Source organism: Canis lupus, unplaced genomic scaffold, assembly GCF_011100685.1.
Source record: "Canis lupus familiaris isolate Mischka breed German Shepherd unplaced genomic scaffold, alternate assembly UU_Cfam_GSD_1.0 chrUn_S1575H1764, whole genome shotgun sequence".
Lineage (NCBI taxonomy): Eukaryota > Metazoa > Chordata > Mammalia > Carnivora > Canidae > Canis > Canis lupus.
Window position 1 is genome coordinate 115,607 of NW_023330415.1, and position 14,456 is coordinate 130,062.

General features: G+C 45.3%; 1 protein-coding gene across 1 annotated transcript; it reads left to right on the forward strand.

The window, feature by feature from the left end:
• The first annotated feature begins 3,440 nt into the window (after window positions 1-3,440).
• Window positions 3,441-13,557, forward strand: LOC119878399 (phytanoyl-CoA dioxygenase, peroxisomal-like). Its single transcript, XM_038589027.1, has 5 exons — window positions 3,441-3,607; window positions 5,303-5,361; window positions 7,840-7,950; window positions 8,582-8,750; window positions 13,426-13,557. The coding sequence occupies exons 1-5, from the start codon at window positions 3,533-3,535 to the stop codon at window positions 13,531-13,533; spliced, it is 522 nt and encodes a 173-aa protein (XP_038444955.1). The 5' UTR covers window positions 3,441-3,532; the 3' UTR covers window positions 13,534-13,557.
• Window positions 13,558-14,456: the final 899 nt, after the last annotated feature.

Here is a 14,456-nt window from a genome sequence, read left to right on the forward strand (position 1 = left end):
AATGTCCATCATGTCTTGAATGCTGCTGGCTTCTTCGGTGGCAGGTCTCCTGAGAGGCAGGGAGCTAAGCAGATGATGTCCCTGAGGAAATCATCTTCGTGAAGATTGGATTTTGTAAAATGCAGGTCTGTGTGATTCATGTGATCCCGAGGAGGAAGAACTGGTCTTTAAAGCAGGGTTTCCCAGAGTGCATTCCAGATCATCTGGGGGTGCTTGTCACGGGCACGGTCTCGGGTCTCGCCACAGACCCGCAGGATCCGAGTTCTGGGTGGCCCAGGGAGTCTGTCTTCCACCAGCATCCCAGGTGGCTCCGTGCACTGAAGTTGGGACCACAGATCTGAGGAGTGTCCCAGAGGGCCAGGAAGAGGCAAAGGAGGGAAGGAAAGTGCAGTTGCTCTGGCAGCACCACTCTGGGCCCAGCAAACACGCACCCACGCCCAAGAATTTGGAGAGTTCCTTGAAGAATCAAGTGATTGAATATTTGACCTCTTAGCAAAATCTGTGTAGGAGATCTTCCAATTTGGTGAATACTTAATAAATAGACAATTATTTGGCTTCCTGATAGCATTTTAAAACTTCACATTGACCTTGGTATAGTGAGTTGTTCTCCTTAAATCCTATGATTTATCCAAAAATATAGCTTGTTGGGATCCCTGGGTGGCGCAGAGGTTTGGCGCCTGCCTTTGGCCCAGGGCGCGATCCTGGAGACCCGGGATCAAATCCCACATCGGGCTCCTGGTGCATGGAGCCTGCTTCTCCCTCTGCCTGTGTCTCTGCCTCTCTCTCTCTCTCTCTGTGTGTGACTATCATGAATAAATAAATTAAAAAAAAACAAAAAACAAACAAAAAAAACCACAAAAATACAGCTTGTTAAAATGCACGGCATTTTAAACTACAGTCTGAAAGGGCACGGCCCTGGTGAGGTAGGTTATTCCTATGGGCAACAGGAATTACCTGTCAATATCAAGGCTCAGCTTGTTATATTTGCGCAGGCTGTGTTGAAACTTGGAATTCTGCCTAGGAAGAGATGCTGAAATACTTACTGTGTAAGCAATATGTACTTTTTGGCCAAATATTTTTAAAATAACTTAGTACGTTGTAGTCTGCAATTCTGCATGCCTTATGATGAATAAATGGGAGTGCTTTAAGTTGTTCTGATCTGAGATGTTTGAGCCAGCAGTTTTGGTCTGAATTTAGCGTTGCCTTTCAAGGAGTTATAACCGAATTCTAAGTTTTACAGTTTTATTCTGTAAAGAGAGACCAGAATAGCTATACTGTACTACTACTGCGATGCTTTTCTTTATTTTTAGAAGTAATAAAGCAAGCATAGATAATGATGCTTCAGATACATAAGTATCTTGTGTGTGCATGTATGTGGGTACACAGAGAGAGGTCTAGATTTCCCCCAACCTACCTCCTTGAGCTTCTCATCCCCCAAGCTCGGAGCACCCTTTTTCTCTAGACAAGGTATTGGTTGCATAGATAATATAATTTACTTTCAACAGTAATTTTGCACCTTTTCTCACTAGAGAGAATAGTGCATATGGGGGGCACCTGGGTGGCTCAGTTGGTTAGGCGTCCACCTTCAGCTCAGGTCATGATTCTGGAGTTCTAGGATTGACACCTGTATCAGGCTGTGCACTAAGCATGTACTCTGTTGTCGCACTGCTTCTGCTCCTAACCCCTACTTCCTTTATCTCTCTCTCAAATTGATGAATAAAATCTTAAGAAGAAACCAAAATGATGACATATTTCTAAGGTGAGACATTCCTGAAGTAACTCTTTAAGACAAAGAAACAATGAGAAAAATGAAGAAGAAAAAAGAAACAATGAGATGCTATGTCAATCATCTGCAGAGACTGGATGAAAAGATATTCTAGAAAGAATTTCTAGTTCTTACAGTCATTATGGAAAGCAGTATGGAAGTTCCTCAAAAAATTTGAACTAGAACTACCATATGAGGGGCGCCTGGGTGGTTCCGTGGTTGAGCGTCTGCCTTTGGCTCAGGTGGTGATCCCGGGGCCTGGGATCAAGTCCCACATTGGGCTCCCCGCAGGGAGCCTGTTTCCACCTCTGCCTAGGTCTCTGTCTCTTCCTCTCTCTCTCTCTCTCTCTCTCTCTGTGTCTCTCTTATTTAAAAAAAAATAAAAATAAAAAAAGAACTGCCATATGATCCAGTAATCCCACTTCTGGGTATCTATCCAAAGGAACTGAAATTAGATCTCCAAGAGATATCTGCACTCCCACCTCCACCTAGCACTATTCACAAGAGGCAAGATAAAGCAAACCTAAGTGGTGGTCAACAAGTGAAAAGGTAACGAAAACAAGGTACACACATACAATGGAATATGATTCAGCATTAGTGAGGAAGGACATCCTACCATTTTGTGACAACATGGATGCAGCTTGAGGGCACTAGGTTAAGTGAGATAGGCCAGTCACAGAGAGACAGGTACCTCCTTCTCCCACTTACCCAAGGAATTTAAGAGTCAAACTCACAGAAGCAGAGACAATGGTGGTTACCAGGGGTTAAAGAGAGGGGAGAATGGAGAGGTGACGGTTTAAGGCTACAAACTTTCAGTGAAGCTACATAAGTGGTTCGAGAAGTCTATAATACAGCATAGTGTCTACAGCTAGCAATGTTGCAATATATACTTAAAATTTGCTAAGACAGTGGATCTTATCTTGTGTTCTTCCCACATACAAACAAAATAGTGAGGTGAAGAGTATGGGAGAAAATTTTGAGAAGGGATGGTGGTTATGACCTCGATGGTGGTGGCAGTATCATGCATACTTACCCCAAAGAAACTGAATTGTTGGAACGGAACGGAAAGAAAAGGAGGGGAAGGGAAGAGAAGGGAAGGCCTGGCTTGGTTGGTGGATCCTGAACTACTGATGTTGGGGTGGTCAGTTCGAGCCTCATGTTGAGTAGAAATTAGTTCAAATAAATGAATTTAAAAAGAGAGAGAGAAAGATAAAACTTCAGAGTTTTAGAAAATTTAAAATACTAGACTGTGGATCACACTAGCTTCAGAGTCATTCCTTCAGGGACTTTCTTTTTCTTGAATGAGAAGCCAGTATGTTTCGGCAACCTCAGACTGGATCCCCAAATTCCTCTTTGGATCAGCACCTTACTTGTATGGGTGAACGACCATGTGAATTGTCAGAGCATCTGCACAGGGAGGGAGGGGCACAGTCACGTGGGATTAAACAGACTGAAAGTCCCGGTTGGGAGCATGGGTCATGTGTTGGCTCACTTCTCCCTGGACGACCTTCACCGGGTTAGAAGCCCTTGAAAGGATCTCTGCGATCTCGAGGAGCAGGGTGTGCGGGCATCCCTCCTCTCCGCCCGGGGCGCCCAGTGCGTGGACCCAGGAGGCCCGGGGCATCTCCGCACCACGCAGAATCCGGGCGCTCCACGCCCTCCTCCAGACCGACGTCCGCTCGTCGCCCCCCCGCCGCCCGGAACGAGGCCGAGGCCGAGGCGGAGGCCGACGCCCGAGACCCTGCTGAGCCGTCTCCTGTCGCGGCCATGAACCAGCGCCAGGCAGCCGCCCGCCTGCGCGTCGTGCTGGGACACCTCGGCCAGACCTCCGCCAGGACCGGCGTATCCTTTGGGCTGCGGGAGCTCGGGCTGCAGGAGGGGTGGCCTCCAGGGTCCCCTGGGTCGGCGCCCGCGTCCCCGTGATGGTCCCGGTTCCGGGCGAAGGGGAGGGGGGACAGAGAGGCAGGCAGAAGGGGGAATAGGCAGAAGGGAGGGCGCGGGAAGTGAGGGAAGGGGATGCTGATGCGCGAAGAAGGCGTCCGCGAGTCCCGGGCCCGGGGCGCGAGCGGGGGGGAGAGGAGAAGGCGGGTGCGCGCAGCTCCCGGGCCTCTGGCCGCGGCCGCCCGGAGCCGGGAAAGGCGAAGCACGGGCCCGGCACCGCGCGCGGAGCTGCCCGGGGCGGGCGGGCGGGCGGGCGGGCGGGCGGCAGCGGGACCCTCGGGCCGGGCCGGCCCCCTCCGCGGGGGAGCCCGCTCTGGCCGCGGCCCCGGCGCTCCCCTCCTGCCCGGGACCTGCGTGCGCCGCCCGCCGCCCGCCGCCCGCCGCGCCCAGGGGCCCGCGCTCTCCGCGGCCTCGGCCTTCACGAGGGCAGCTCGCAGGCGCCGTGGGCGCCACTGCTGTGGCATCCAGGACACGTCGCTGCAGGACAGGGACACCAAGTTGCCGGATAGAACCGGGTCTCCTGATCCCTCTGGGGGCCACTTCGGGGAGCCTGGGAAACGCTGCGCGCGATTTTCCCTTAAGCCGCGGGACTAGTCTCTGTCCTGCTGTGGGCAGGGTCCTGAAACCTTTCCTACAAATGAGACTGGCTGTTGTAGGATTGCTCTGAGTTCCAAGCCGCGATGCAGCGGTAAACGAAAGTCCAGCCGCCCTCCCACAAGGCTGATGAGGTGATCTCATCCGACGGGCCAGAAAGCAGAAACCCAGGCCAGGGGAGAGGCACACTCTTGACCGAAGCCATTTAACTAAAGCAGTGTGTTCCCGGGACGGGCACCGTCAACAGCAGCTGGAAACTTGCTAGAAAGGCAGATTCCAGGCTCATCTCTGACCCTGGACTCCAAACACCTGGGAGTGGGGCCCAGCCATCTGTTTTCACTTGTTTCGGATACATGCCCAACAGTGAGAAGCACCAACATACTGGGACTAGGGATAACTGGGTCCAGTCTGGTACTGCTGTTAACATTTGATATCATGGGCCCCTGGGTGGCTCAGTCCACGAGGCATCTGATTCCTGTTTCTAGCTCAGCTCTGGAGTGGAGCCTGTTGATTTAATGGACTCTTTATTTAATTTTTTAACGAGCCTTACTCCTTCTCCTATTTTGGTCTGGACTGCCACTAACTTCAATACTTCTTTTGAAGAGTACATTGCTCCTCACTGTTAGACATGAACCTTACAATGTTTATTTGTTCAGTAGTTTAGTGGAAGGAATAGTCACATAGAATAAACTAGGGAAATCTATGAAGGAAACAGTGATGGCTCAAGTGTGGGCTCAGCCATTCTCTGCTGGGTGACCTTGGACCAGTTACTGAGCCCAGGGGTCCAGGCCACCTTCTCTGGGCAGCTGGAATGCTGATAAAGGTCTTGGGGCTTCCAGCCCCTCCTCAGGACTTTGTGAATTGAAATGATGGAAGCAAGGGCGCATACCTGTCATCAGCTCTGTGTGACTTCCCGGATGAGGGCTAATCCAGGGCCAACTGTGGGTTCCAGAAAATGCTGACTCTGAAATTTAATTTTATTTGCCTTAATTCATATTGTAGGTAGCTTACCCCACTTCGGGAGCTGTGTCTCCAAACAGCTTCCATCCTCCACAATTCCAGTAAGTAGATCTAATGGTCATTAAAAACCATATGATATACATATATACAGCTTTTTCTAGTGGTAATTAAGATATAAAATACAGGGGATGCCTGGGTAGCTCAGCAGTTGAGCATCTGCCTTCAACTCAGGGCGTGATCCCTGTCCAGGGATCAGGTCCCACATCAGGCTCCCTGTGAGGAGCCTGCTTCTCCCTCTATCTCTCTGCCTCTCTCTCTGTGTCTCAAATAAACAAAAAAACAAACAATAAATAAAATATTTTTTAAAAAAAGATATAAAATACAACATATCATGTTGTCCGGTGAATTTATTACACAGGGGGTGGGGCGCTTGGGTGGCTCAGTGTGTTAAGCATCTGACTCTTGATTTCTGCTCAGGTCATGGTCTCAGGATAATGGAATGGAGCCCCATGGAGGGCTCTGTACACAGCAGGGAGTCTGCTTGCCCCTTTCCGTCTCTGCTCACCCTGCCCTGCCTGTCCTCCCTCCCTCCATCCCTAAAGAGAATAAATAAAATTAAAAATATAATTCATGGGGCAGCTTGGGTGGCTCTGTGGTTTAGAGCCTTCCTTCAGCCCAGGGCCTGATCCTGGAGACCTGGGATCGAGTCCTGCGTCGGGCTCCATGCATGGAGCCTGCTTCTCCTCTGCCTGTCTGTCTGTCTGTCTCTCTCTCTCTCTCTCGTAAATAAATAATAAATAAATAAATAAATAAATAAATAAATAAATAATAAAATATTTTAAAAAAATAATTCATTATAAAAATCCTCTGTTGCCTGGACTTGTTCTAATTAAACCTAGGGAAAATGTTGAAGACCTTGACTTAATTTTTATATGTATTTTAACATTTAGAAAGGCAAAAAATTTTAGAAGTGTATAATCTGATTAATTCTTTTTAAAGATTATTTTTTTTTTATTCATCAGAGAGACAGAGAGACAGAGAGGCAGAGACACAGGCAGAGGGAGAAGCAGGCTCCATGCAGGGAGCCTGATCCGGACTGAATCCCGGAACTCCAGGATCATGCCCTGGGTGGAAGCAGGTGCTAAGCACTGAGCCACCCAGGGATCCCCTACCCCGGTTATTTCACATTCAGGCATGTTACACCTCATTGAAGTTAGCCCTTAGTGTGTGGTCATACTGCTCTATTAGGTAGTATCTTTGGTTTATCTTAAATTATCTTTGTAGGAGAAGACATGATATCCATGGAATATTATCATAGAGCCACAATTCTGATGTAAATTAATGGATGGGATGCTCTGAGTTGTGCATAAACTGACTTGGATTTTTCAACTTTGATTTCTTCTGAGAATGTATGATTTTTTTTTGAGAATGTATGATTTAATATAAAACATAAAATCTGTTATATTTAAAATAAAATTAAAATATAAAATCTACTGGATTTGATTCCCACCTAAAAAACCATACTTATTCCTTACAAAACAAATTACAAAATCAGAGAAATAAAAGGAATTTTAAAAAATCATTCATAATTCCATTACATAAGGCAATCACTTAAAAAACATGTTTTTAAAAAAATTTCTCTTCATTAATTTCAAGTAGTGTCTTGGTTTTGTGCAAATCTAAGTATATTTTACTATTATAAGCACTGTCCATGCTATTAAGTCCTTCATTTTTTTTAAAGATTTATTTATTTTTTATTTTTTATTTTTTTAATTTTTTTATTTTTTTTTTTAATTATTTATTTACGATAGTCACAGAGAGAGAGAGAGAGAGAGGCAGAGACACAGGCAGAGGGAGAAGCAGGCTCCATGCACCGGGAGCCCGACGTGGGATTCGATCCCAGGTCTCCAGGATCGCGCCCTGAGCCAAAGACAGGCGCCAAACCGCTGCGCCACCCAGGGATCCCTTAAAGATTTATTTAATTAAGAGAGAGAAAGCATAAGGGGTAGTGAGTGAGAGAGGGACAGAGGGAGAGAATCTCAAGCAGATTCCCCACTGAGGCCATAGTAAGCCATGGGCTCAATCTCAGGACCCATGAGATCATGACCTGATGTGAAATTACCAGTTTGCACCTAACCGACTAAGCCACCCCAGGGCACATGCTCTTCACTTTTAAAGCCCGAGTCCTATCTATCCCATTGAGTGGACATAAGTAATTAATTATTCTTCTATTTTTTGGTGACAGTAGTTAATGTTTTGGATTTAGACCTTTTCTAAATACATGTTGAGTTTAGGGGTTCCTGGCTTGCTCAGTCAGAAGAGCACATGACTCTTGATCTTGGGGTTATGAGTTCGAACTCCATATGGGATATGGATATAGGGATTACTTTTAAAAAAAATGAACAAACTTAAAAGAAACCATTAGACATTAAATAAAAAGGTTCAGATATTTTCTTAGAGTAAATAAAAAATAGAAATGCCGGATGGAAGAGTAGTAGAAACATTTCTCAGGTTCTTGATACATAGTGTTGGGTTGTGATTTTTCAGTTGGACTTATTTGAAAGTTTTCTTTCCTTTAGGTATACTCAGGATAATGATGTCCTAAGCCTAGAACAGAGAAAATTTTATGAAGAAAATGGGTTTCTTGTCATTAAAAGTTTGGTGTCTGACCCGGACATTCAACGCTTTAGGTACAGTAACCTTTCATTATTTTAAGAAATATGTTGTATGTTTGCAATGGGAACATGGGTAGTAAGAGTAGTGTGTGCATGTTCAGATATTTTTCAGGGACTGGTTACTTGGGAACTGGTTGGGAACATGAGCTCTGGAGCAAGAAGGGCTGGCTTTAATCTTAGCCCTTCTACTTAATCTTGTGTGCCCTGGGGCAATTTACATTCCATGCCTCTCCTTTCTCATCTGTAAAATGGGGATAATAGTACTGAGCCCTAGTGTTGTTGTGAGGACTGAATAAGGTAAAAGACACACAGAGTGCTTCCAACCGGGCCTGGCCCATGGAATGGAGGAGAGAAGTATTTGCCATTGTTACTCAGATGCAACCAAATCACAAATTTTCCCCCACTGTTTTCTTAGGCTAAGGAAGATGTGAGTTCTCACAGCGAATTCTGGCCTCACAGTGAGGAGGCAGGGGCTTGTGAGCTGGCCATTTCCTCACCCTATGCTCAGAGCTGCTCAGTCTGGCCTGGAGGTCAACTTGGTGCAGAGACACCATCTCCTCAATCTTTGTGGATCTTTCCACAGAACTGGCCAGGCAGGTGCCTGGAGCCTGCAGTAATGACATCATCTGCCAATTTCATTTCCTAGGGACCAGTTTGAAAGGATCTGCAGAGGGGAGGTGAAACCAAAACAAATGATAATAATGAGAGATGTGTCCATTGCAAAATCAGAATATATTCCAAGTGAAAGGATGATTTCAAAGATCCAAGACTTCCAAGAAGACAAGGAACTCTTCAGATACTGCACTCTCCCTGAGGTTGGAGAACCTTCCTGTGTTTTCTTTGTTTTTAGGTTAACAGCCCACCGACATGCCTGCCCCAGGAATTGCTGCTTTTCCTTTCTCTGAGCCCCTCTCTGGTGGTTGTAGAGCAGTGGTTCTCAGTTGGAGGAGCACATCTGGTGGCGCCTGGAGCCCTGTAGGGTTGTCACAAGGTTTGGTCTGTAGAGCCTGGGCATGCCGCTAATGGAGCCCAGGGAGCCTATAATGCACAGAACAGCCCCTCCCCCCAATTAATGAATTATCCGGCCCCAAATGTCAATACTGGCCAGGTGGAGATACCCTGCTCTGGCGCTTGGTAATTAACCTGGTGGAGAAGGGCGGGAATTCTGCAGTGGAGAGGGGGAGCCTCTCTCACACTGAATATGGGCATATCAACAGGAGTCACATTGCAGATCCCACTCACTATACATCCATTTATTGTTGCTTTTGTTTCTGTGAATCTGGTAGTAGAGGTTTAAGTAGGTCTTTAGAGTTAAACTTGTCTAAAAAATTCTCATTCTTTAAGCATAAATCATGTTTATAAAGTTATCCACATAATATAGAACATGTAAAGTGAAGTCTCCCAACGTTCAGCCCCACTCACTGCCAAGCTTTTAGGTGTATTCAACTAGAATTCTTTCATGGCCATGAAAATGCATACGTAACCCCCCACGTTTTGTGTATCACGGGAACAAACTGGTTGTCACCGAGTCTTGTCCACTTATAATAGATCTCAGACATCTTTCCATATCACTTACATATTATCACTTATGTATCTATATCATACTTGCAAATTTCTGCATAAATATATGACAGTTTATGGATAATTTATTTAGAATGGTTTTAGATTGTTTATTGTTTTTTAAAGATTTTATTTTTTCATGAGACACAGAGACAGGCAGAGACATAGGCAGATTGAGAATAAGCTACCTGTGGGAAGCCTGATGTAAGACTTGATTCCAGGACCCCAGGACCATGACCTGAGTCAAAGACAGACACTCAACACTGAGCCACTCATGTGTCCCTTGACACATGGCACACTTTTTTTTAAGGGGCACTTTGCATATAGAACATTTTGGAAATTATAACCCCAAATGCTAGTAGATAATTTGACTTAATGGGAACCTGGCTGCTTTAGTTGGTAGAGCATGGGGGATCTTTTAGTTTTTAAGAGGTATGCACTTTTTTTTTAAGATTTATGCATTTATTTTTGGCATGAGAAGGGGACAAGGCACAGGTTGAGGTAGAGGGAGAATCCTCAGGCAGACTCCCTGCTGAGTGCAGAGGACGACACAGTGCTGGATCCTTAGACCAAGATCATAACCTGAGCCCCAACCCAGAGGTGGACATTTAACCAAGTGAGATACTCAGGATATTCATGAGATATTCATGAGAGACGCAGAGAGAGAGGCAGAGACAGAGGCAGAGGCAGGCTCTTCACATGGAGCCTGCGCAGGACTTGATCTCTGGACTGGGATCATGCCCTGAGCCAAAGGCAGATGCTCAATCGCTGAGCCACCCCGGTGTCCCAGTTGCATGTGGAGATTATTTAAAATTTAGAAAAAAAAATACTTAAATAAATAATTAAAAAAAGGAAGAAAATTGTCCTCATGAGAAAAGACTGTACAGGCAGGCCACCTATCATGTCCAGCCCCTTGGGTTGGGGACAAAGGGGGACATGGCCCCTGAATCATCTATTCTTCCCAACCTCAAGTCTTGCAATAGAAATGGAACTTGTGAGCATCGATCAAGGAGGAAAAGCTTGAAGTTAGAGGTAACTTGTGTTAGATGAATCACGATGAGGCCTCCAGGGTTCCCACCTTTTGTGTAACACGGGAACAAACTGGTTGTCACTGTGTTTTGTCCACTTATAATAGACCTCAGACATCTTCCCATATGACTTACATATTATCACGTGTATCTATATCTATATCATACTTGCAAACTTCTGCATAGCATCCCATTGTGTCAATGTACCACAGTTTATGAACCATTTATTTCAAATGCTTTTAGTTTTATTTTTATTATTTTTAAAGATTTTATTTATTTATTCATGAGAGACACAGAGAGAGAGGCAGAGACATAGGCAGAGGGAGAAGCAGACTCCTCACACAGAGCCCGATGCCGGACTTGTTACCTGGACTGTGATCACACCCTGAGCCAAAGGCAGAGGCTCAACCCTGAGCCACCCAAGAGTCCCGGTTGTGTGTGGATATTACTTAAAATTTAAAAAGATCTTTAAACAAATGTTAAAAAAAAAGAAAGAATATTTTCCTCATGAGAGAAGACTGTACAGGCAGGCCACCTATCATGTCCAGCCCCTTGGGTTGGGGACAAAGGGGGACAAGGTCCCTGAATCATCTATTCTTCCCAACCTCAAGTCTTGCAATGGAAATGGAACTTGTGAGCATCAATCAAGGAGGAAAAGCTTGAAGTTAGAGGCAACTTGTGTTGCCTGAGGCCCTGGGTACCCGGAGGCCTCCAGGGTTCCCACTGTTCTCAAGTGTGCACCATGCACCTACTGGTTCATGCAATGACTTTTAGGAGGTGGGTACGATATAGTAGTTGGGTATTTATTTCAATATGTATTGGAAAAAGTAGCTGGTGCATCAAACCTATGACTTCAGGAATATTATTAATCAGGATAAGACATGAGTTAATTTAGGAAAATTATTGACTAATATTGGGCAGTTAGCAACATATGCTAGAAATGGGTAAAATGTCTCTTGAGTCACTGAAGTTTAGAAAATACTGGTAGGAGATGCTGGGCAGGCATGGCCCGATGGAGCATGTGAGTCTTGATCTCAGAGTCGTGGGCTCAAGCGATAGAGATTACTTAAAACCAGGAAACAGGAAAGGAAAGTATATGAAGAAATATTTGAGGAATATATTCTTCAAAGAAAATATCACAAGAAAATATAAAAGATGACACCCTTTATAAAAAAAAAACAAATATGAGCCCCGACTCCTAGGATTTGGGACCATTTCGAGTGTTTCATGCTCAAATTGCCAATATGGCTTATACGGGAGATCAAGTAGTGAGAAAGCAGTAGAAGAGGCTTCATTTTTTGAAGTCAGACAGAACTGGAGATGGAATACCGTCCTTTTCGTTGAAATTGCTCTGCCACCTTGGGCACTTTATTATCTGCAGGATAATGATCATTTAAAGGATCTTTAATTCCTGGGGGCATTACTTTTCAGGGATTGTTGTGAGACTTAAGTGGCTGACACATAAAGCGCCTGGCAGGTGGTAGGCATGCAAAGCTGAGTGCTTTCCTCCCTAGTGGGTTAGATGTAGGAGGGAGCACACCCGCTGCCAGACCTTTGGCCAAATTCAGCCTCCCCACCCCGCCTCTGCTTCCTCATACTCTGTAACTGCACTTGCTGTCAAGCACCAGTGCCCATGTCATTATTTAACATCCTTCCAACAGAATATAGATGCCATGGGAGGAGGGACCTGTTCATCTCACTCCCTGCTGCGTGTCCTTTTCTATCACTGTCTGGTTTGTAGCCCTCAGTGAAGAGCTGTGGAAAGGGAGGTGGCCTGACTGTGAAGTGTCCCCCTGTTGCTGTTCTCTTGTCCCCTGGGCTCTGCATGGCAGCTGCACGTTATTGGGGCCTCTCATGGTCCTTTCATTTATTATTCTCTTTAATGATTCTACTTATTTGAGAGAGAAAGTGAGTGAGATCAAGAGAGATCATGAGTGGCAGGGAGGGGCAGAGGGAGAGGGAGAAGCTGACACCTCTCTGAGCAGGGAGCTGGACATGGGGATCATGACCTGAACTGAAGGCAGATGCTTAACTGACTGAGCTGCAATGGTGTCCCCCTACCACCTTTTTAAAAAGTGACTTCTACACTCTAGGAGTAGCTTGCAGTCACGACCCCGAGATCAACAGGTTCATGTTCTAGTGATTGAGCCAGCCAGGTGCCCCTCGTGGTCCCTTCTTATGAAGAGTCTCCGTGAGGGGAAGAGGAAGGTGCCTTCTCCCTGGGCATCTATGGACAGTGTCAGGTGAAAGGAGGGTATTCCTGCCCTTCCCAGTCGAAAGCTGAGAGAAACTCTTCGCATTCTCATAGAAAATGGGGTTTGGTTTCCAACTGGCTTAAAAAGCCTGTTTAAGGGCAGCCCCGGTGGCCCAGCAGTTTAGCGCTGCCTTTGGCCCAGGGTGTGATCCTGGAGACCTGGGATCGAGTCCCAAGTCGGGCTCTTGGCATGGAACCTGCTTCTCCCTCGACCTGTGTCTCTGCCTCGCTTTCTCTATATCTCTCATGAATAAATAAATAAAATCTTTAAAAAAAAAAAAACCTGTTTAATTCAGAGTGTTACAGATTTCCAGTGCTGAGTTTTTCATTCTTTGTTTGCAACGTTGGGAAATACCAACTTTTTTTTTTTTCCTTTAAATAATTGTTTGATAGAGAGGGAGAGGCAGAAGGAGAAAACCTGAAGTAGACCCATTACTGTGCAAGGACCCCAAGGCAGACCTGTATCCTATGACCCTGAGAACATGACCTGAGCTGAAATCAGGAGTTGGATGCTTAAGCAACAGACTCACCCAGGCACTTCTACCAAGTGTTTTGTATAACTATGTGCATTTTGACTCTTGTACAAATAAGTGTACATTGTACTACGTGGTTGTTTATTTGATTTCTCATGCAACTCTTTACTCTTAGATTCTGAAATATGTGGAGTGCTTCACTGGACCCAATATTATGGCCATGCATGCAATGCTTATAAACAAACCTCCAGATTCTGGTAAAGTGGTTTTATTTGTTAAGTAGAAGCCAAAAAAAAAAAAAAAAATAGAGAAAGGTAAAGTAAGAAAAAGTTTCAAGGATTCAAAGGATCGCTTTGTGTATAACTGCTGAATATTAAAAAACAAATGTGGGGACGCCTGGGTGGCCCAGTGGTTGAGGGTCTGCCTTTGGCTCAGGTGGTGATCCTTGGGTCCTGGGATCTAGTCGTACATCAGGCTCCTCGCAGGGAGCCTGCTTCTCTCTCTGCCTGTGTCTGTGACTCTCATGAATAAATAATAAGATCTTTAAAAACATAAAATAAGGGCAGCCCAGGTGGTTCAGCGGTTGGCGCCACCTTCACCCCAGGGTGTGATCCTGGAGACCAGTGATCCAGTCCCATGTCAGGCTCCCTGCATAGAGCCTGCTTCTCCCTCTGCCTGTGTCTCTGCCTCTCTCTCACTCTCTGTGTCTCTCATGAATAAATAAATAAAATCTTTAAAAAAAAATGTGTATATACTTTTAAGTCTTAAAACAGTATGTAAAAAAAAACCAGTATGTATCATAAGAATCGTGGAGTAGGGATTTCAGATGTCAACTATATGGTTATTTTTTCTTACTTTTAAAGATTTTATTAATTTTTTTGAGAGAGAGGGAGAGACACCATAGAGGAAGAGAGAGAAGCAGATTCCCTGCTAAGCAGAACCCTTTGCAGCTTGATCCCAGGGCCCTGAGATCCTGAGCTGAGAAAAGGCAAATGCTTAACCCACTGAGCCACCCAAGAGCCCTTAGAGGCCTTTTATTAACTTAGTTAGCTGATATTTTTTGCATCAGCCACTTAAAGGCTAACAGGGAACCTCAAATTTGGTTGCTCTCTTCAATTACTCAAACTTTTTTTTTACTTTTTGAATTCTAGCTTCTATGCCCAAACCACAATTACAAAGGAATAAAACACAATAGAATTCATGACA